Here is a 22,866-nt window from a genome sequence, read left to right as displayed (position 1 = left end):
AATAAAGCATCAAATATCCCTGGTTGTCAGTAGATGCCTGCAGTTATTAACCCCTTAAGGACGCAGCTCATTTTCACCTTAAGGACTTTTCACCTTTTTTTGCATTTCTGACCTCTGTCATTTTATGCATTAATAAATCTAATATGCTTTTACCGATTATTCTGATTCTGAGGGGGTGGGGGGTGGACATGGATGACAGGAGTGGGGGGGGGGGGTGGACATGGATGACAGGAGTGGGGGGGTGGACATGGATGACAGGAGTGGTGGGGGGGGGTGGACATGGATGACAGGAGTGAGGGGGGTGGACATGGATGACAGGAGTGAGGGGGGTGGACATGGATGACAGGAGTGGGGGGGTGGACATGGATGACAGGAGTGGGGGATGGACATGGATGACAGAAGTGGGGGGGTGGACATGGATGACAGGAGTGGGGGTGGAGAGGGTTAAGAAGGGGTAACAGAGGGGTGGACATGGATGACAGGAGTGGGGGGTGGACATGGATGACAGGAGTGGGGGGTGGACATGGATGACAGGAGTGGGGGGGGTGGACATGGATGACAGGAGTGGGGGTGGAGAGGGTTAAGAAGGGGTAACAGAGGGGTGGACATTGATGACAGGAGTGGGGGGTGGACATGGATGACAGGAGTGGGGGGTGGACATGGATGACAGGAGTGGGGGGGTGGACATGGATGACAGGAGTGGAGGGGGTGGACATGGATGACAAGAGTGGGGGTGGAGAGGGTTAAGAAGGGGTAACATAGGTGTGGACATGGATGACAGTAGTGGGGGGGTGGACATGGATTACAAGAGTGGGGGGGTGGAGAGGGTTAAGAAGGGGTAACAGAGGGGTGGACATGGATGACAGGAGTGGGGGGTGGACATGGATGACAGCAGTGGGGGGTGGAGAGGGTTAAGAAGGGGTAACAGAGGGATGGACATGGATGACAGCAGTGGGAGCTGGAGAGGGTTAAGAAGAGGTAACAGAGGATGGACATGGATGACAGGAGTGGGGGGTGGAGAGGGTTAAGAAGGGGTAACAGAGGGGTGGACATGGATGACAGGAGTGGGGGGGGTTGGACATGGATGACAGCAGTGGGGGTGGAGAGGGTTAAGAAGGGGTAACAGAGGGGTGGACATGGATGACAACAGTGGGGGTGGAGAGGGTTAAGAAGAGGTAACAGAGGGTGGACATGGATGACAGGAGTGGGGGGTGGACAAGGTTAAGAAGGGGTAACAGGCGGGTGGAAAGGGTACATACCTTAAGCCATTATCTTCACTACACCGGCACTGGAATCCGGCGGAGCTTCCTCTTTCCTCCCCTCTCGGCAGGGCACCGAGTCAGGGCTCCAGCAGGGCACTCACTGCGCCACGGGGGGGGGGGGGGAGAGGAACTCATCACTACACAGGCACAGGTGACAGGGCCGCAGGGGGGAGGGGGACGATGGGAGATGCAGGGAGATGAAGGGATATGCAGGGGGACGCTGTGTGCGCACTCACAGCAAAGCGCACACATACTTCCCTTCTCCCTTGCGTGCCGTGAGTCACAGGTGCGCAGGCCGGGGCGGGAAATAAAAATAAAGAAAAGTGCAAATTTAGCGTTCCGGTGCAGCCCCTGCAGGACCCTGCTATGGGGTTTGGTTTTCACTAGCTGCTGCGCTGCCGTGCATTTGGAAGTGGAGGAGTTGCGCCGTGCTGCCAGGACTTGGGCAGCGCTGTATATAGATTGAGCAAGGGGGGGTAGATTGAGCAAGGGGGGGGGGTATTAGCCACGGGTCCCGGCCGTTGTTAGAGGCTGGGCCCGACCCGCCGTGGTCCCGTGTTATAGATCGAGAGAGGGAGAGAGGCCTGTAAGTCTTCACATTACCGATTCAAGCAGCCTCCTCCAAACACCGGCCTCATAGCGAATCGCGCCATTGTCCGCACGCCCGTACTCCACATGGGACGCCGGGACTTACTTCCGGCATTGCCGGACCTCAACCAATCACAGAGACGGCGTCATTCTGTTGTCATAGCTACTCTCTGCACTGTCAGAGCAGCTGTGACGTGCACGGCGCGGCCAAGCTCCGTGGCCCTCTGCGCATGCTCAGTGCATAATAACACACTCATCGGCGCCATTTTAATTTAGGGCAAATAGTTGGTAACCAAAGCGCATCCTATAGTAATATACTGCTTGAGGCTGCTTGAATCGGTAATGTTTTTAACCCTTCACTTGTTTTCACAAATGCCCACATTGTAATTATGACACTTAAGATGAGTTGATCAATCTGTCACCGGAGGAATAGGTGATCAGATCATGTATATGTATTCACTATATAACATTGTATCTATGAGATGCTTTTATTTAATATTTTTCACTGTATAGCATGAATTTTTCACTTTATTTACATCTTGTTTATGATCATGTGATATGCTAATAATCATGATGTCACTAAATGGGGAGTATATTTAAACCCCACCTGTATCACTTGTAAACCACTTGAAAATGGCGGTGTGAGATCGCCGAAACGTTGTCACCTATCCCTGGAATAAACGCTTGAATTTTGCACTAATTTTATTTTGGTGTGCTGCCTACATTGATTTATATATATATATATTTTTTTTTTATTATTATTATTTTTTTTTTACTTCTGTACAACCGTTCCCCCTAGTTTCTGCCCTGCCAATCCCAAGATGCAGTAGCAGGTTTAGGACACTAGAGGGAGCTGTTGTACAAATAAACAGCTCATTTACAAAAAAAAAAAAAAATTATTACTGCTCTCGATTCACCCGGAAGTGAAGCATGCAGGAGGGCACAGCTGCAGGAGTTCTGGACCGGTGGAGGACATCAGGGAAGGGGTACAGGACACTGGGGACACTTAGCAGAGCAGTGTGTGTGTCCTGATCCCCGTGATCGGTACACACACACTGCTCTGCTCAGGATTTTCATTGCGAAACGTTGACATCGGCTAGTCAGATTTGACTAACTTATAGTAGCGATCGCGGTGAGGGGGGGGACTAAACCCCCCCCTAGGTCCCGAGGCAAGATGGCTGACTATTAGGGATAGCCACCATCTTAGCGGGCGCAGCGGGATGCCACGATTAACAGCCAGTATCTGCATGATGTACATGTACAGAGGATCCAGCTGTTGCAAAATAACAACTTCCAGTATTGCCGGACAGCCATTGACTGTCCAGGCATGTTGGGAGGTTTGCAACAGCTAGAGGCACCCTGTTTGGGGAACACTACCATAGGGTATTTTGGTGTAGGAGGAAAGTGTAATGCTTGCATCCAGGTCCGCCCCTATGAAAATCAAACAATCAACAAATATTGGAGGGCTTTTTCTCCTTTTACCCCTTATGAAAAGGTAAAGTTGGGGTCTACACCAGCATTTTAGTGTAAAAAATAAAAAATTTTACACTAAGGATGAACTGTACCAAATTTTCCACTTTTTAAAAACAAGCCAAAGTCCTCAGTAACCGCTTTTTAGAAAAAGGCTACCCCAAAGAACTCATCAAAAATGCATACTCCCGAGCAGAAAACCTTACCCAAGGTGATTGTTTACCTGCTCCAGGGATAATACACAACCGGACAGATACAATAACAGAAAACGCACAGGTACCCTCATGTTGCAAGCAAACCATTATATTAAAGAAAGGAAGCAACAAAGGAATGGCATTTGAGGTAACCAAGAAGAAGTCTCCCTTCAAAACAGGAGAACAGCAATACAGAAATAATTTTATTACCACATACTCAGGAGGACACACATTGATTCGAAAAATTCTAAACAAATATTGGAGAATTTTGAGATCTGACCCACATTTGGGGAAAATACTGCCTATTAAACCCGGCATCACTTTTCGTAGGGCCCCCTCCCTACGTAATATTATTGCCCCTAGTCGCATGAATAAATTCAAAAAACCTCCTATTAATTCTACCAATACCCCCGATCTTCAAATAAAGAAAGGGGTTTTTAAATGCTGCACATCTAGGTGCCTCTGCTGTTTGTCAATCAACCATGGAAGCACGAGTTTTTCAAGTACCCACACGGGCAAAAAAAAATACCATAAAAACCCACATGAATTGCCAAACGTCATTTGTCATATAGTTAATAACCTGTAAATGCGGCAAAAAATATGTTGGACATACGACCCAGCAGCTACATCTACGTCTAAACCAACATCATAATAACATCAAAAAAGGTTTTTTGCAACATGGACTTTCCCGACATATTGCCTAAACACATAATAAAGAGGAATCAAACTTGATTTCGATTGCAGCCATAGAACATATTCCCTTGTCATCATCCAACCGCTTCGAGGTCCTTTGCCGTAAGGAAATGTATTGAATATGCAACCTACATTCTTTACAGCCATTCGGCTTAAATGAAATTACAGAATTGGTGTGTTAAAAAATAGAGGAATGCATTTTTTTTATTTGTTATATTTTAATTATCATCCTAAATATAACTAGGTTTTGTATCCCTAATGCTAATTGCGGAACTTTTTATTATGAGTTTTAAAGCCGTGACCGGTTTTTACCAACAGTTATAAAATTAGGATAACATTACGCTAAATATGAATATTATATGCATCTATATGGAACACTTACTGTGGTTCCCTCTGTCTCCGGGTACCGTATCAAGCAGGACCGAATTATTGGCCATCTCCCATCCTTGCTGGTGCCGTGATGTGTGCTGAGCGGCTTCACAGTACACTCAGCCACTTACCCCTTATGAGCAAGTTACTTACTAGTTATTTTCGGCCACCCATAGATGTCAATATTATCAGTTTTTTTTTTTTTCAGTAATGCGCCTACCTTTTTATATTGGTAGTCTCTGTGAATTTCTAACCTATTGTGTATTCAATATTTATATTTTGATATCATTGTATGCAAAGTTGTGTTCGATTTTTTTTAATGCTTTTTACTTTTATATTGGAACCCGCTAGCATTTTGTTTTGCAGGTTTTTTCTGTATAAATGTGACATGTTTGACACTGTACCAATCAGAAGACCTGACGAAGAGGGGGTCCCACCTCTCGAAACGCGTAGTCCATATCTCTGAATAAAGGATTTTATTTATTTAAATATTCCTTGTCCGTAACGGCTTTACACATTTATCGGGTGAGCGCCAGGAGGATCAATAGTTTTTCCTGCAGTTTGCAGTTCCATATGTGATTCCCTCGACCGCTCCTGATTTCTACAGAGACGGGCAAGATCAAGGCTGCACCCCGACTATACACCCTGAATTTGGGTATACAAGTTTCATTAGGTGTTGTGCCCTGAGCATAACACCATCAGGTGAGCAGATTTCTTTACCGCTGCTATCACTGACCTCTGCACCATCGGAGTAACGGCACATGTTTTTTGCGCTCTTGTCTGTTTTTTTCACATAGCTTACGAGTACGGAAATACCCCATATGTGTGCGTAAAGGGCTCTGTGGGCACACAACAGGCCTAAGGAGTGAGAGCGCAAGATGTATATTTGAGGCCTATTGGTGATTTGCACAGGGGTGGCTCCTGGTTACAGCAGTTCTGACATAAACACAAAAAAAAAAAAAACACATGTGACCCCATTTTGGAAACTACACCCCTCACAGAAGATAACAAGCAGTATAGTGAGCCTTGACACCCCACAGGTGTTTGACAAATTTTCGGTAAGTTGGACATGAAAATGAGAGAACATTTTTTTTTCACTAAGATGCTGGTGTTACCCCAATTTTTTCATGTTCACAAGAGGTAATAGGAAATAGGTAATAAAACACTGATTGGGCCAGGCACCAATTAATGGTGCACTGGCCCTTTAAATTTCAGAGAGCTGGCGCGCGCGCGCCCCCTAGAGAGCGGGGCCGCGTGCGTCGGACAGAACAGCAGGAGAGGAGATTGGGATGCGACCGGCGGGCGGGCGCGTCCCGCTACGCGGATTGCATCCCCGCCGGTGATGACAGTGCAGCGCTCCCGGTCAGCGGGTCTGACCGGGGCGCTGCACACAGAAGAACGCCGCGAGCGCTTCGGGGAGGAGCAGGGACCCGGAGGGCTCGGCGTAACACATTACTTACTAAATCTAATTTTAAATATTTTGAGGGTGCAGTTTCTATAATGGGGTCATTTATGGGGGATTTCTCACAGAAAGGCTCCTGAAATTCACTTCAAACTTAACTGGCCCCTGAAAAATTCAGATTTTGAATTTTTTCGTGAACAATTGGAAAATTGCTGCTATACTTTGAAGTCCTCTAATGGATTCAAAAATGAAAAAACATGTCAACTTTATGATGCAAACATGAAGTAGACATATTGTATCTCGGAATCAAATTCATAAGTTAAAGCATCCCAGATTTATTAATGCTTAACTTTAAGCAAAAAACGGCTGCATCCTTAAAGGGGTACTCCAATGGAGTTTTCTTTTTTTTTTTTTTTTATGAATTGGTGCCATAACGTTAAACAGATTAGTAAATGACTTCTATTAAAAAATCTTTACCCTTCCAGTACTTAAAATTTTTTTACCCTTCCAGCTGTATGCTAGGATCTTTTTTAATTTCTTTTTTTATCTTGTCCACACTGCTCTTTGCTGACACCTCTGTCCGTGTTAGGAACTGTCCTGAGCAGGAGAGGTTTGCTATGGGGATTTTCTCCTGCTCTGGACAGTTCCTGATACGGGCATCAGGTGTCAGCAGAGAGCACTGTGGACAAGACAAAAAAGAAATTAAAAAAGAAAAGAATTTCCTCTGTAGGATACAGCTGCTAAAAAGTATTGGGAGGGTAAATTTTAATATTTTTTTAATAGAAATAATTTACAAATCTGTTTAACTTTCTGGCACCAGTTGATAAAAAAGAAAAAAAAAACGTAGTTTAAGGTCAAAATGGGCTACGTCCTTAAGGGGTTAATAAAATTTGACATGTTTCTCATTAAATGGTGTTACCTTTAGAACACTTTTTCTGAGTGGATCGATTGTGAGAATGTTTTTTCGTGACATATTGTACTTTATATAAGTGGTGCATTTTTGTTGGCACATGAAGCATTTTTTGTGAAAAACTAAAAAAAAAAAAAAAAGAAAGGCCAGAAATGTTCCAGTTTTTCACAATATTTGTATTATCATTTCTTTTATGGTGTTCACTGTGCAGTAAAAGTTATGTTATATTTATTCTGTGGGTCGGTGCAATTATGGCCATACCCATATTATATAGCTTTTTATGTTCTTTTTCCTTTTTCTGAGCAAAAATTTATTTTTCCCCTTTTTTTGTGTAATCATGTTCCGACAGCCTTAACTTTTTATTTTTCCAGGCAGGCTGCCATAGCAATCAACGGCAACCCGCAATCATGTCACAGTGCCGCAGTTGGTGAACAGGGGGAGCTCCCTCTGTCACCAGCGATCAGTGCTGTGGTCAGATTGACCGCAGCACTTAAGGGGTTAACTATCAGCTGTCAGGATCAGAGTGCAGCTCCGCTCCTGACAGCTGCGGCAGGTGCCTGGTGATATGCGATCACGGGCCCCAGCTGCCGATCGCCGCCCGCATGCACGTGGCACCATGATCGGGAATGGACGTATATATACGTCCATTTGCGTTAAGTCATAGGGAAAAAGTGACTGATATATATGTCCATTTGCGGCAAAGAGGAGTTATAGTCACCTAGGGAAAAGACCAAAAACCTATGACATGACCCACAGTCATGTCAACATTTTTGATCTGTTGGTGCTGAGACCCTGACTGATTGCTATATATATAGCAGGGAGAAATCCTGTGCCCTTTCAGGAGTTTGGCTCTATAGGCTTACAATGGAGCAATCTCCTGGTAGCTGCTGGTATGCAGCATGTCCTACTGCTTATATTGGCTGAGCCACATGCTCAGCTCTCCCTCCTTGTTGCCAGCTATGGACTTCCTCCTCCGTACAGTCGCAGGTGGCAACAGTTTATGGCCATACATGTGCACATACTGTCGCTTTAAGGGTTCACACACATCCCTGATTCATGACAACCTCCAATGCCTACCAGGCAACGCCTACATAATCCTGATCCACCCATTCTTTGGTGCTTGAGCAACATTGTAGGTTGTTTTCGTTGAAGGTTCCTGTCTGCATTGTTACTGTGTTCTTGACCTAAGTATGTTTCCTGACTGTTGACATCTCCTCTGTATTCTGAGTTAGCTAACACTACCTGACTGCTTCTGAGATACTCTGCTTTGCTACAAACACCAAATCAGCTCTTCTATTTCAGACTTTGTTGGCTACACAATTACCATCTACACTGTTAGCTTGCCCCTACTGTCTGTATCCTCGGTGCTTGCCATTTTGGCCTGCCACTTACCTGGAACCACTCTTGCGGCAGCAACCTGGTATCTCCTCTGTAGCTGAAGTCTAGCTTCCCAAGTTTGGCCCAAAGCCAAACCAGTAGGTGGCACAGTGGGTCCACATCCATTGGGGTGTTACATTCTGTAACAAGTTGGATCGAGCACCTATATCTAGCAAACTGTTACGCCTCAGTACTCATAAATTGGCTAATCTGTCACAAAAGATTCAAAAGAAGCATCACTAGCCATAGGAACTGAATAAATAGTGTTAAAATCAATCTATGCTTTTCTGTTCTTATATTAGTTCTGTTAGTTTGGAAATATGACCTCAAATGTTCTTTTTTCAGTTTTTCATTAGCCTTTGTTGTCAAGTGTCTATGTCTAACAGATCTTTGTTTCATATTTTACTGAACCGTTAAAGGGTTGTTCACCTTTTGCTCTACAATACATCTGAATAATACATCTGTGTGTGTGTGAAAGAGTAAGATGTCTAACCTAGATCCGCGAGGTTGGACAAGGCCAAGAGACCCACACGCACCAACGTATCATTATCTGGGTAGTCTGTTAATATCTTGACCAAGGAAGTAATGACATCAAGTTCCACCAGCTGCTCTTGTAGCTCATCTGAAAGAAAACATATATATTATTTAGATAAAAGACAAGTGCTACATATTCAGATCCATTAAGCACCTCAAAATATCTCAATGCTTACGCCGGAGGATCAGAAAAAGGGTTTCATGGGAATATTACCTAAATGTTTTATACTGAAGACATGTACAGTAGAAGATTTCAGTCATGACCTAATTATATTTAGTATGCTAAAGGTTGATTTGATATTATTGTAAAAATACCTAAATGGGCCATAAACTTAGTCTGTGGTAAATTGACCTAATTTTTGTTTTTATCTCGATCTACAGAGTTTTGTGATCTAAAAGGCTGAATTTGATGGACTGAGGTCTTTCTTATGAATGACTATTAAAGTATGTAACCACCTATTGATCCTCATCAAAGTTGTTGCTGGGGCTAAGTTATTAGACATTTTAAGTATAGATTTAAAATATTAAATTGATGCTTAGATGTTAGAATCTTCAATATCTAAAAATAAGTTTGAACTGGAGATGTACTCCAGTCATGCAGTCCCACATTTATTACGTAGGTGTGGCATGTGCCCAAACTCGCTGCCCATCATACAGTTAGTTCCTTGACTACCCATTGTGGGCTGTATCTCTGGTAGCTGAACTGTGCATCACTGGAGGTATACTTTAACCAGGGGCGGATTCAGAGTCTAGTCGCGGATCCAGAGTCTAGTCTCGGGAGGGGCACTATTAGAGTATTTTGTGTTGGTGGACAGAAAATAAGGTGTTGCTTAACCCCTTAAGGACTCCGCCCATTTTGGCCTTAAGGACTCAGACAATTTAATTTTTACGTTTTCATTTTTTCCTCCTCGCCTTCTAAAAATCATAACTCTTTTATATTTTCATCCACAGACTAGTATGAGGGCTTGTTTTTTGCGCGACCAGTTGTCCTTTGTAATGAAATCACTCATTATATCATAAAATGTATGGCGCAACCAAAAAACACTATTTTTGTGGGGAAATTAAAACGAAAAAATGCAATTTTGCTAATTTTGAAAGGTTTCGTTTTCACGCCGTACAATTTATGGTAAAAATGACATGTGTTCTTTATTCTGAGGGTCAATACGATTAAAATTATACCCATTATTACATACTTTTATATTATTGTTGCGCTTAAAAAAAATCACAAACTTTTTAACCAAATTAGTACGTTTATAATCCCTTTATTTTGATGACCTCTAACTTTTTTATTTTTCCGTATAAGCGGCGGTATGGGGGCTCATTTTTTGCACCATGATCTGTACTTTTTTTTGATACCACATTTGCATATAAAAAACTTTTAATTCATTTTTTATAATTTTTTTTAAATAAAATGTTTTAAAAAAGTAGGAATTTTGGACTTTTTTTTTTTCCGTTCACGCCGTTCACTGTACGGGATTATTAACATTTTATTTTAATAGTTCAGACATTTACGCACGCGGCAATATCAAATATGTCTATAAAAAAAATTTACGCTTTTTGGGGGTAAAATAGGAAAAAACGGACGTTTTACTTTTTTATTGGGGGAGGGGATTTTTCACTTTTTTTTTACTTTTACTTTTACATTTTTTAACTTTTTTTTTTTATACTTGAATAGTCCCCATAGGGGACTATTCATAGAAATACCATGATTGCTAATACTGATCTGTTCTATGTATAGGACATAGAACAGATCAGTGTTTTCGGTCATCTTCTGCTCTGGTCTGCTCGATCACAGACCAGAGCAGGAGACGCCGGGAGCCGGACGGAGGAAGGAGAGGGGACCTCCGTGCGGCGTTACGATTGATCCCGGCACCTGAGGGGTTAATGGCGGACGCCCGCGAGATCGCGGGCGTCGGTCATTGTCGGCGGGTCCCTGGCTGCGATCAGCAACCGGGATCAGCCGCGCATGACACGGGCATCGCTCCGATGCCCGCGGTTATGCACAGGACGTAAATGTACGTCCTGGTGCGTTAAGTACCACCTCACCAGGACGTACATTTACGTCCTGCGTCCTTAAGGGGTTAAAGGGGTACTCCGGTGAAAACCTTTTTTCTTTTAAATAAACTGGTGGCAGAAAGTTAAACATATTTGTAAACTACTTCTATTAAAAAATCTTAATCCTTCCAGTACTTATTAGCTGCTGAATGCTACAGAGGAAATTCCTTTCTTTTTGGAACACTGAGGACATCACGAACACAGTGCTCTCTGCTGACATCTCTGTCCATTTTAGCAACCATGCATAGCAGATGTATGCTAAGGACAACAATAAATAAATTATTATTATTATAACATCAGCAGAGAGAACTGTGGTCGTGATGTCATCAGAGAGCATTCCAAAAAGAAAAGAATTTCCTCTGTAGTATTCAGCAGGTAATAAGTACAGGAAGGATTAAGATTTTTTAATAGAAGTAATTTATAAATATGTTTAACTTCTTGCCACCAGTTGATTTAAAAGAAAAAGGGTTTTCACCGGAGTACCCCTTTAAGGTACTTACAAGATTAAATATATCATACAGTCCTAACCTTGTTTAAGACTCATAGGCCATGTTCACACGTCAGAATTTCCAATGCGGAATTCGGCACAGGCATTCCGCTGTAGCAGAGTCCTGTTGAATTCAAAAGGATTCTGCTGCGCTGTGCTCATGGCAGAATATCCATGCCAGATGTTTCCAGCAAGGAAATTCCGTTTTCTGTATCCGCAGAAAGAATGAACACATTCATTCTTTCTGCAGACACCGCACGGAATGTTTAGCCATCTAGGAGACGGCTGTCCGCACAGAGATTTTCCCTGCGGACAGATAGGATATGTTTAACAGCTTAACGACCATGGACGTGTATACACGTCCAGGGCGGATGCACGTTCCCGCACCAGGACGAGTATACTCGTCCATGGTTCTCGTGGGTGCTGCCCAGTGCACCCACGAGATCGCAGCAGGGACTCGGCAGTATCACACAGCCGGGACCCTGCTGCACACACCATAGCCTCTGAATATATTACTACAACACACTGAACCCTCTGAATATAATACTACCACATACTGTGCTCTCTGAATATAACCTTGCCATGCACCCTCTGAATACAATACCTTAATGTATTGTGGCCCATAAAAACCATACTACCCCAGAAATTCCTTTATAATATACACTATGGCCGGCATGTATAATTGTCTTTAGACAGTTTTTTGTGTCTAAAAATTGTGAAAAAAGGGCGCAAGCAGGGTTTATTTGCACTTGAGTTGCAATCCACTGATTTTGGCAATACACATGATATGGATGGGTTTTATGAACTGCTCCTTTTTGTGAAAAGGCGCAAAAAAGGCGCAAAACCACAGAAAAGTCTCTAAAACTACACCAGCCCAGACTTAGCTTAGCTTTTTGGTGTATGTGAAGAGAGAAATTTTTTGAAATTGTGACCTGCACAAAATTTATCAAATGGTCTGCTACCTTTTTATAAATGTGGTGCTCCTACACATTACAGCACACAAAAAAAGGTGCAGAAAAATGTTTTACTTACACCTACAATGATAAATGCCAGCCTATACCTCTGAAATGCAAAACACTCTGTGCCCCTAATATATAGTAATAATGCCCCATCCTGCGCCCCCACATATAATAATTTTAACCTGTCCTGTTCTCCCATATAATAATAATGCCCTCTGTCCTGTGCCCCTCACATATAATGCCCCTGTCATGTTCCACTCACATATAATGCCCCCTGTCCTGCCCCCTCAGGGGGGCATTATATGTGAGGGGCATAGGACATTGGGCATTATATGTGGGGGCACAGGACACCCCCCCTGTCATGTGCCCATATAATGCACATATAGTGCCCCCTGACATATGTCCCTGACTTATAATGCCCCCTGTCCTGTTCCCCTCACATATAATGCCCCATGTCCTGTGCCTCTCACACATAATGCCCCCTGAGGGGGCAGGATAGGGGGAATTATATGTGAGGGGCACAGGACATGGGGCATTATATATGAGGGGCACATAACAGGGGGGCATATGTGAGGGGCACATGTCAGGGGGCATTATATGTGGTGGCACATGACAGTGGGGCATTATATGTGTGGACACGTGACAGGGGGCATTATATATGAGGGGCACAGGACAGGGGGTATTATAAGTGATGGGCACATGACAGGGGTTATTATAAATAAGCGGCAAGCATCCACCAACTCCTGGACAGTCTGGTGCAACTTGGCATTGGTAGAAGGAGTGAGACATGATGTCCAGACATGTTCAATCGGATTCAGGAAAGGGTGGGCCAGTCCATACTATCAATGCCTTCCTCTTGCAGGATCTACTGATACACTCCAGCCACATGAGGTCTAGCATTGTCTTGCATTAGGAGGAACCCAGGGCCAACCGCACCAGCATATGGTCTCACAAGAGGTCTGAGGATCTCATCTCGGTACCTAATGGCAATCAGTCTACCTCTGGCAAGCACATGGAGGGCTGTGCGGCCCAAAGAAATGCCACCCCACACCATTACTGACCTACCGCCAAATCGGTCATGCGAGAGGATGTTGCAGGCAGCAGAATGTTCTCCACCGTCTGTCACGTGCTCAGTGTGAACCTGCTTTCATCTGTGAAGAGCACTGGGCGCCAGTGGCGAATTTGACAATCTTGGTGTTCTCTGGCAAATTCCAAACGTCCTGCACGGTCTTGACTGTAAGCACAACTCCCACCTGTGGATGCCAGGCCCTCATACCACCTTCATGCAGTCTGTTTCTGATCGTTTGAGTGGACACATGCACATTTGTGGCCTGCTGGAGGTCATTTTGCAGGGCTCTGGCAGTGCTCCTCCTGCTCCTCCTTGCACAAAGGCGGAGGTAGCGGTCCTGGTGCTGGGTTGTTGCCCTCCTATGGCCTCCTCCACGTCTCCTGATGTACTGGCTTGTCTCCTGGTAGCGCTTCCATGCTCTGGACACTCCGCTGACAGACACAGCAAACCTTCTTGCCATAGCTTGGATTGAGGTGCCATCCTGGATGAGCTGCACTTCCTGAGCCACCTGTGTGGGTTGTAGACTCCGTCTCATGCTACCACTAGAGTGAAAGCACCGCTAGCATTAAAAAGTGACCAAAACATCAGCCAGGAAGCATAGGAACTGAGAAGTGGTCTGTGGTCACCACCTGCAGAACCACTCCTTTATTGGGGGTGTCTTGCTAATTGCCTGTAATTTCCACCTTTTGTCTGTTCCATTTGCACAACAGCATGTGAAATTGATTGTCAATCAGTGTTGCTACCTGAGTGGACAGTGTGATTTCACAGAAGTCTGATTGACTTGGAGTTACATTGTGTTGTTTAAGTGTTCCCTTTATTTTTTTGAGCAGCGTATTATATACAGATGCAGGTCTAAGTAATGACGCAAAAAGGGCTGCAGACTGTCGCTATGCAATAGAATGCATGTCATAGGTAGGGCACTGACTTCAATCCACATCAGAAAGTGGTAGAACTGATTGCTTGTTAACAGGAATATCTATATGAAAAATGGGACTATTAAGTGACAACAGCAGAATATATAGGGCTAAGATAATTTGTGGTTGTCACCCAGTGCATTTCTGAGTTTTTGCTATGCATTGACCTTGTCACACACTGCCAAATATATATTTTTTGCATTTGTTTTGGTATTTTTTAAAATTTATCTTATCAAATACAAGGGTTTAGGCTTCCACTTGTTTTTTTTTTCTGGCAGTTTTTGGAAAACTGCCACTCCAGTTTTTGAGCCAAAGTCAGAAGTGAATCCACAAGGGAGGAGAGAAGTGTAAGTCCTTCCTTTATATGTCTTATTCCTTTTGAATACACTTCTGGCTTTGGCTCAAAAACTGCAGTGGTAGTTTTCCAAAAACTGCCAGAAAAAAAAACTGGAAACTTAGCCTTATAAGGTTTTTGTACCAAAAAAGCATTAGTACTGGTGCTTCCAACAAACATTCTGGACACATGTTAAACTCAATTTTTGACTATAAAATGTTTAATTATGTAATTCACTTACTGTTTTCATAACAGATGTGACCAATGGCTCTGCCAGCATGCAGAAGCAATTCCTGATCTGAACTCTGCAGCAAAGGTACCAAGGCCATCACCAGACCTGCTTCAATACACGGCTTCCTAGTTTCCTCTATATAGAGAAAATGTGTGCAATGTTATATTAACGTCACAAAAAACAGCCTCTAGATTCTAAATATATTGCATTTTTAAAGTAAGGAAAATCAGCTTTACAAGGACCATATGCTTTTTCTTTTACTGCAAATAGCAACCGTTTTGCAATGTGCTTATTTGCAGTGTGGTTTTAACATATAAAATATATTTTTATTTTTTGTCAAAACATTTTAAAACTGTGCTGTTATTAATGGCATTGTAAAACAAAGATGTACGCATGTGGTTTTTCCCTGACCTTCAAAATCCAATAAATGTGAAAAGAAGAAAAAAAACACTCTGTGTGAGCTCAGCCTAATAATCTGAAATGATATTAATTGTATAAAGGTGACACTGGCTACTTCTGGCAGCACTATGCAGCTTAAACAAAATTTCCAGCCAATACATAAGATTCCTTTGTATACAAAACAGGAGTATAGTTAAAAACTACCTGTCATTTGGAAAAACCTTTGACATGTCCTAGTGACATATAAAAAGTTTTGATCGGCGGGGTCGGGCTCGTTCACACTGCGGAATCTCCGCTCGCTGAATTCAGCAAGCAGAGATTCCGCCTGGCCGAATACTTCAGCGCTAGGGCTGCGGGGCACTGAGCCGTCACAATTGACGGCTATGGTCCGCTCACGGATTCCGCACAAAGAATGAACATGTTCTTTCTTTGCGCGGAACACTTTCAGTGGCGGAAATGTCCACCGCTGAAATTCCGCAGTGTGAATGGGTCTCGCGGAGACCCGTTCACACTAATGTTAAAGTTCACACCGCGGAATTGCGCCCGCGGAATTTCCGCCCGGAAAGCGTGAACGTACCCCTAGTGTTCAGACCTACGGGAATCAGGAGAACAAGACTGGAAACGTGTGCACTACTGCGCTTTTCTCCCATGCTCTGTGTCACATGATTAAGAAACCCTCCATAGACTGCAAATGTGTCTCAATCACGTGACACGGAGCCGGGAGATGAAGTGCTGAGCGCAAGCCTCTCCTGGCTCATTCTCCAGTTCGGTGGAGGTCTAAACACTCAGACTCCAAACGGTCCAAACTTTTGATAAATCGTTAAGACATGTCATGTTTTTCCAAATGATAGTGGCCATTTAAGAGGATGCAAAGGAAGCAGTTGCACCTGGGTCCTGGTACCTGGGGGGCCCAGAGTACCTCTGCCACATAAGAACACAACAATATTATAAATGCCACATACTACACACATGTAGAGAAAACTAAGGAGAGAACGCGCCAAGTGTGCACTTCTCCTGACTGATATTATCAAGATCAGTGGGGATCTGAACGTTCAGACCTAAACTGACCAAAACTTTTGAAATCTCTCTGAAATAATTTTTGGTTGACAATGCACATTTAATGTGTCCTGATCACACACACCTTTTTACATTATCTTGATGGTCCCTTCCATCCCAAAGATATGTGGGTTATAGTTGGTCCAACAATTCAAAAAAATCATCAGATTGTTGTGAACTGAAAATTAAATTCACACCCAAATTAAAGGGGTATTCCAGGAAAACACATTTTTTTATGTATCAACTGGTGCCAGAAAGTTAAACAGATTTGTAAATTATTTCCATTAAAAAATCTTAATCCTTTCAGTACTTATGAGCTTCTGAAGTTAAGGTTGTTCTTTTCTGTCTAAGTGATCTCTGATGACACGTGTCTCGGGAAATGCCCAGTTTAGAAGAGGTTTGCTATGGGGATTTGCTTCTAAACTGGGCGGTTCCCGAGACACGTGTCATCAGAGAGCACTTAGACAGAAAAGAACAACCTTAACTTCAGAAGCTCATAAGTACTTAACGGATTAAGATTTTTTAATAGAAGTAATTTACAAATCTATTTAACCCCTTAAGGACGCAGCCCTTTTTCACCTTAAGGACTGAGCCCTTTTTCGCAATTATGACCACCGTCACTTTACGAATTAATAACGCAAAAACGCTTTTACCGAATATTCTGATTCTGAGATTGTTTTTTCGTGACATATTCTACTTTATTTTGGTGGTAAATTTTCGGCGTTAATTGCATCCTTTTTTGGTAAAAAATCCCCAAATTTCATGAAAATTTAGAACATTTTGCATTTTTCTAACTTTGAAGCTCTCTAATTGTAAGGAAAATGGATATTCCAAATACATTTTATTTTTATTCACAAATACAATATGTCCACTTTATGTTGGCATCATAAAATGGACATATTTTTGCTTTTTGAAAAAATTAGAGGGCTTCAAAGTAGAGCAGCAATTTTCAAAAATGTCATGAAAATTGCTAAATCTGAAGGGACAGATGTTACAGAACTACAACTCCCAGCATGCCTGGGCAGTCAAGGCATGCTGAGAGTTGTAGTTTGGCAACATCTGGAGGGCTACTGTTTGGGCACCAGTGTAACAGTGGTCTCCAAACTGTGACCCTCCAGATGTTGCAAAACTACAACTCCCAGCATGCCCAGACAGCCTTTGGCTGTCTGGGCATGCTGGGAGTTGCAGTTTGGCCCCCCTAGTGGTTGCCACAGTAAAGATCGATTTACTTTCACTTTCAATTCCTCCCCCCCCCCCACTGTCGATTCCCTACCTGATCAGGATCCTGCAGGCTCCAGCGAAGATCCCAGGTCCCCAGGCATCTTCTCCTGCAGGTACGGCCTCCATCTTCTTCCCAGAGCCCCTCGACATCCAGGGGCGGGCAGAACGAGGGGTTGCCATGGCAACCCCCTGTCCTGCGCTGCCATTGGTCAGAACTCCGTTCTGAGTAATGGCAGGGGATAGGAGTAGATCGCAGCTTTGCGACCTCACTCCTATCCTTTAGGCTGATCGGGGCTGTTGCTGACAACTCTGATCAGCCCTATTTTCCGGGTGATCAGGTCACCAGAGACCCGATCAGCCCGGAATTGGAGAAAATCGCATGTCTGAATTGACATGCGATTTTCTCCGATCGCCGACATGGGGGGGTCTCAGGACCCCCCTGGGCGATGTGCCTGCTGAATGATTTCCGGCTAGCGGTGGGGACCGGATTTCCCACGGGCGTATGGATACGCCCTCGGTCCTTAAGGACTCAGAATGCAGGGCGTATCCATACACCCTGTGTCCTGAAGAGGTTAACTTTCTGGAGCCAGTTGACATACAAAAAACTTTTTTTTTCCTGGATAACCCCTTTAAGTTCACTGACAATTCCCTGAATTGTTAAACTGCAAACCCACATTTCGTGGGAATAGGAGGGTGTATCAACAAACTAAAAGAGTGTGCAATCATGGAACTCTAAGTTATTTAACTCAACAACAATGGACGTACAGTTATGTCTATTGTCGGCTCCTGCTATATGAAGTACTCTCAGGGAGCTGATCGGAAGCACTGCAACAAAATCAAAGAATCCCGATCTGAGAGGACAGGCAGACGTCACTTATGCATCTTCCGTCTGTCCGATCAGTGCTTCAACAGTGGATGCAGCCTCAGTAGTCTGTACTAATAAAGGGCCGATAACATGGATCAATGCTGTGCTATTGTTTAGCGTATACAATTAAATGATCCTTTGGGGACTAAAGCATACTGAATTAAATGTAAAACAATGGTTATAAATGTGAATAAGCCCCTTGCCTTATAAACAAATAGAAATACAATCATATGTGGTATCACCAGAAATATCAAAACTATTAACATATAATGTTAATTAAACAGAACAGTGAATGGTGTAAACGTAAAAAAAATACCGAAGTCCAGAATTACTTCATATACCAAAAAAATATATATATATATAAGTATTATAAGCAATCAAATAGCCCCTATAAAAACTACATATCTTGCAGTGAGAATTGGTTATTTTGTACATTTGGTGGTCTTATGCTTATGTACCTATACCTTGTTTGTATTGCACTTTAAACTTCAATAACATTTCTAATTTGAAAAAAATAAATAAAATACGTATCACTGTGCAAAAAAAATGAGCCCTCATATAGTACTGGATATGTAAAAATAAAAGTATTAAAAGGGTCAGAAGAGGACAATTTTTAAACATGCTAATTTTCTTTCAAAAAGTAATAATTTTTAAAAGTCGTAAAGTAAAACCTGTATAAATTGACTATTATTGTAATTATATTGATCTACAGAATAAATGTAGCATGCCATTTTACTAATAAATGCACTGTATGGAAACAAAAGTCCCCAAAAGTAGTTTTTTTTGTCACAAATATATATTTTTGGTTTCACCATAGATTTTGTGGTAAAATGAGGGATTTCAATACACAGTACAATTGGTATTGCAAAATACAAGCCCACATATAGCTCTGTAGGTAAGAAAATGAAAGCGTTTTGGCTATTGGAAGGCAAGGAGGGAAAAACGGAAAAGCAAAATAAAAAATACCTGCTTCCCTAAGGGGTTAATAAGAATGACATCTCATTTTTGGGGGGTTGGTCACAGGTCCTTTTAGAACAACTTTTTTGCATCCTCCTAAGACATTATTCAGACAGATATATATATATATATATATATATATACTGTACAACACTATAGATCCATGTGATGGTAGAAATGCAGTTAGTTAGCTACATAGTTTGTAAGGCTATAAAAAGAAATAGGTCCATCCAATTCTGCCTATTACACTATAGTGTGGATTGGAGTTGAGCGAACCATTCAAAAGTTTGGTTCGATGAGCTTGCCAAATTTTTCAAAAAAGTTTGCTTTGGGGCAAATGGATTCTCAGCAAACTGCAATGAAATAAAATAATCAAAACACATGTATAACACTCTTAAAGGGGTTGTGCACTGCCCTGCAGTTCAGAGCTCCGCTCACAGCGTCCGGAAGTTCATTACTCCAAACGCTGTGTGCGGGCTTCCGTGTTCGCAGCCTCCGGGAGTGATGTCACGCCCGGCCCCTCGCAACGTCTCGCCCGCCCCCTCGCGACGTCTCGCCCGCCCCCTCGTGACGTCTCGCCCGCCCCCTCAACAAAAGTCTATGGGAAGGGGGCGCGACCGCTTCCCATAGACTCTGGTAGAGGGGGCGGGCGTGACGTCACGGAGGGGCCGGTCGTGACGTCATGCCCGGCGGCCACGAACACGGAAGCCCGCTCACAGCGTTCGGACTAATGAACTTCCGGACGCTGTGAGCGGAGCTCCGAACTGCAGGGCAGCACACAACCCCTTTAATGGGGTACTCCCGTGGAAAACTTTTTAAAAATTGTTTTTTATAGATCAACTGGTGTCAGAAAGTTAAACAGATTTGTAAATTACTTCTCTTAAAAAATCTTAATCCTTCCAGTACTTTTTAGGGGCTATACACTACAGAAGAGATGCTTTTCTTTTTGGATTTCTCTGATGTCATGACCACAGTGCTCTCTGCTGACCTCTGCTGTCCATTTTTGGAACTGTCTAGAGCAGGAGAAAATCCCCATAGCAAAAATATGCTGCTCTGGACAGTTCCTAAAATTGACAGGTCAGCAGAGAGCACTGTGGTCATGACATCAGAGAAATCCAAAAAGAAAAGCATTTCCTCTGCAGTATACAGCCCATAAAATGTATTGGAAGGATTAAGATTTTTTAATAGAAGTAATTTACAAATCTGTCTAACTTTCAGGCACCAGTTGATTTAAAAAAAAAAAAAAAGTTTTCCATGGGAGTACCCCTTTAAGCCCTCTAAAACACTGCTAGGATCACCTTCCCCTGGAAATGTATTTAAATAACTTAAAGGGGTATTCCAGTAAAAAAAAAAATAATAAGTCTTATCAACTGGCTCCAGCTTTATATTAGTGTTAGATAGCATACAAAATCTATATCAATGTATTTCTAAACAAGCTGTTAGTTACCATGGATTACTACATGTCGTTGTACCAAACCTAAAAAGTTTCATTTAATGTGCCAGCATCATGAGGAGACCACATGGCATCACAATGACACATCCTGGAGGTGGCAGCAGCATAAGGAGACCATATAGTGGGAGAATGACCCAGCCTGGAGGTGGCAACAGCCTGACAAGACCATAGGGCCTCACAATTGAAAAGATTAAAGATTTTTTTTAATTTAAATTGAAGATTTCAAACAGATGAACCTATAAAGTTTCATTTAATGTGCCAGCATCATGAGGAGACCACATGGCCACGGTGTGTCTGGGTCCTCTGTCTCATCTTCCTCATCACCCTGTGACTCCACAGCCTGCTCCTCCTCCTCTTCTGTAAGCTGACTATAAAAACCACCCATTTTGCAAAACCTTGCCTTTGCTCCACTGTCCTCCTCCCTTTCTCTTCCAGTTTATCCCCCACAGGGCTCATGTGGCCATGAGATGTAGGGGGCACGTCTCCAGTGCCTTTACCAGCCATCGTTTCCAACACGTGTTGTAGGAAATGAAGCAGTGGAATGATGTCATTCATCCAATATTCCTGACAACTGACTAATAATGTGGGTTCCTCAAAGGGCCTGAGCAAACAGCAGGTTTCACGTATGAGCTGCCACTGGTTGACATTGAAGTTACACAGGGGAGTCCCCCTATCCGCTGGAATCATCAAGAAATCGGTGATGGCTTTTCTCTGTTCGCATAGTCGGTCCAACATATAGAGGGTGGAATTACAATGACCATAGGGCGGCACTATGATAGAGCCTGGATGTGGCAGCAGTATGAGGAGACCATATGGCAGCACAAAGACACAGCCTGGAGATGGCATGAGCAGCATCAGGAGTCCTGAAAGTGACCCGGTGATGAAGAGTGGGTTGGTGGGTGTTAATACCAGTACCCAGTGATGAAAGTGGGTGAAAGAAGGGGAACTTGGCATCAGATGGGTGACATTAGGCGGGTGGTAGGATCAGAATAGTAGCTGAGGCAGGTAGGCAGAGGAAAACGGTCTCTTTTGTCAAAGTGTTGGAGTGCACAAGTATGTATTGAGGATATGCATTACATAAAACTTAACTTTCATTTTTATTCTTAGATAAAAAAAAAATGGGGTCCATATATTGTATCCTATCAAAAGGAAAGGTATGCAAAAAACACCAGGTGCCACCTACACCACCAAGTAAGACCTCTAAAAGGTGGAAGGGAACAACGTGTGGTCCATTGTAACAGGTGGGGGTAAAAATTTCCACTGTAAGGCCCTACTCTCCACTATTAATTCCCTTTTTGGCTAGTGTTACTCACCCTAAAAAGGGCGGCCCCACACAGGAACCTCTCCCTATTTACACCTAAAAACACTGGAAAGTAGCAGTGTTTTTAGATGGAAATAGGGAGAGATTCCTGTGTGGGGCCACTTTTTATAGGGCGAGTAACCCTTACAAAGAAGGGAATTAATAGTGCGAGAGTAGGGCAGGTGACAATGGCTTTTAGTGCTCACCTTAACTGGCCCCTGTTAGCTTTAGAGTTGTAGTAAACACTAGTGCTGCAGCACAGAGTCACTGTGTAGTACAACCCAGTAGAGTATTAATATGCACTAATAGCAGATGACAATGGATTTTAGTGCTCAGCCTAACTGACCCCTATAAACTCTACACCACACTGCAGCAGTAGAGAGTCGCAGTGTAGTATACTCAAGAGTGTACTTTCTCTCTCTCTCTTCCTTCCCTGTCAGTGCTTTTCTGCAGCGATTTGGCCTTGTGGTGAATCACTGCTGTGAAGCTGTTTTTCTGTGCAACACACACTGCTCTATTTCTGTCTGCAATAAAACGCCTCTCTGAAATATAATGCTGGAGTGGCTGGCAAGATGGCTGCTGATTATATAGGGCTGTGACATCACAGGGGTGGCTTCCTGCTGATAGGCTGCATGCTGCATGGGATTCAGGGTCATCCTGCCTTCTCGCCTTTCCAGAGTTCCTTGTCCCATCTCCTCACATGTGGATCCTCCATTTTAGATGTTCTGGAGCCTGGACCACACTAAATGGAGTTTAATGAAACGAT

General features: G+C 43.2%; 1 protein-coding gene across 2 annotated transcripts in view; it reads right to left on the bottom strand.

Annotated features, from left to right (window-relative positions):
* The window catches only part of LOC130282579 (rap1 GTPase-GDP dissociation stimulator 1-A-like), a 475,415-nt gene that overhangs the window by 208,311 nt on the left and 244,238 nt on the right, over positions 1-22,866 (bottom strand). For both annotated transcript variants that reach the window (XM_056530939.1, XM_056530940.1), the window contains exons 4-5: positions 14,859-14,984; positions 8,759-8,887 (exon numbers count right to left, since the gene is read on the bottom strand). In XM_056530939.1, the coding sequence (XP_056386914.1) occupies positions 8,759-8,887; positions 14,859-14,984 (255 nt within the window). The remainder of the gene's footprint in view (positions 1-8,758; positions 8,888-14,858; positions 14,985-22,866) is intronic.

Source organism: Hyla sarda, chromosome 7, assembly GCF_029499605.1.
Source record: "Hyla sarda isolate aHylSar1 chromosome 7, aHylSar1.hap1, whole genome shotgun sequence".
Lineage (NCBI taxonomy): Eukaryota > Metazoa > Chordata > Amphibia > Anura > Hylidae > Hyla > Hyla sarda.
Note: the sequence above shows the minus strand (reverse complement) of the source record. Positions and strands in the feature narration are given on the sequence as shown.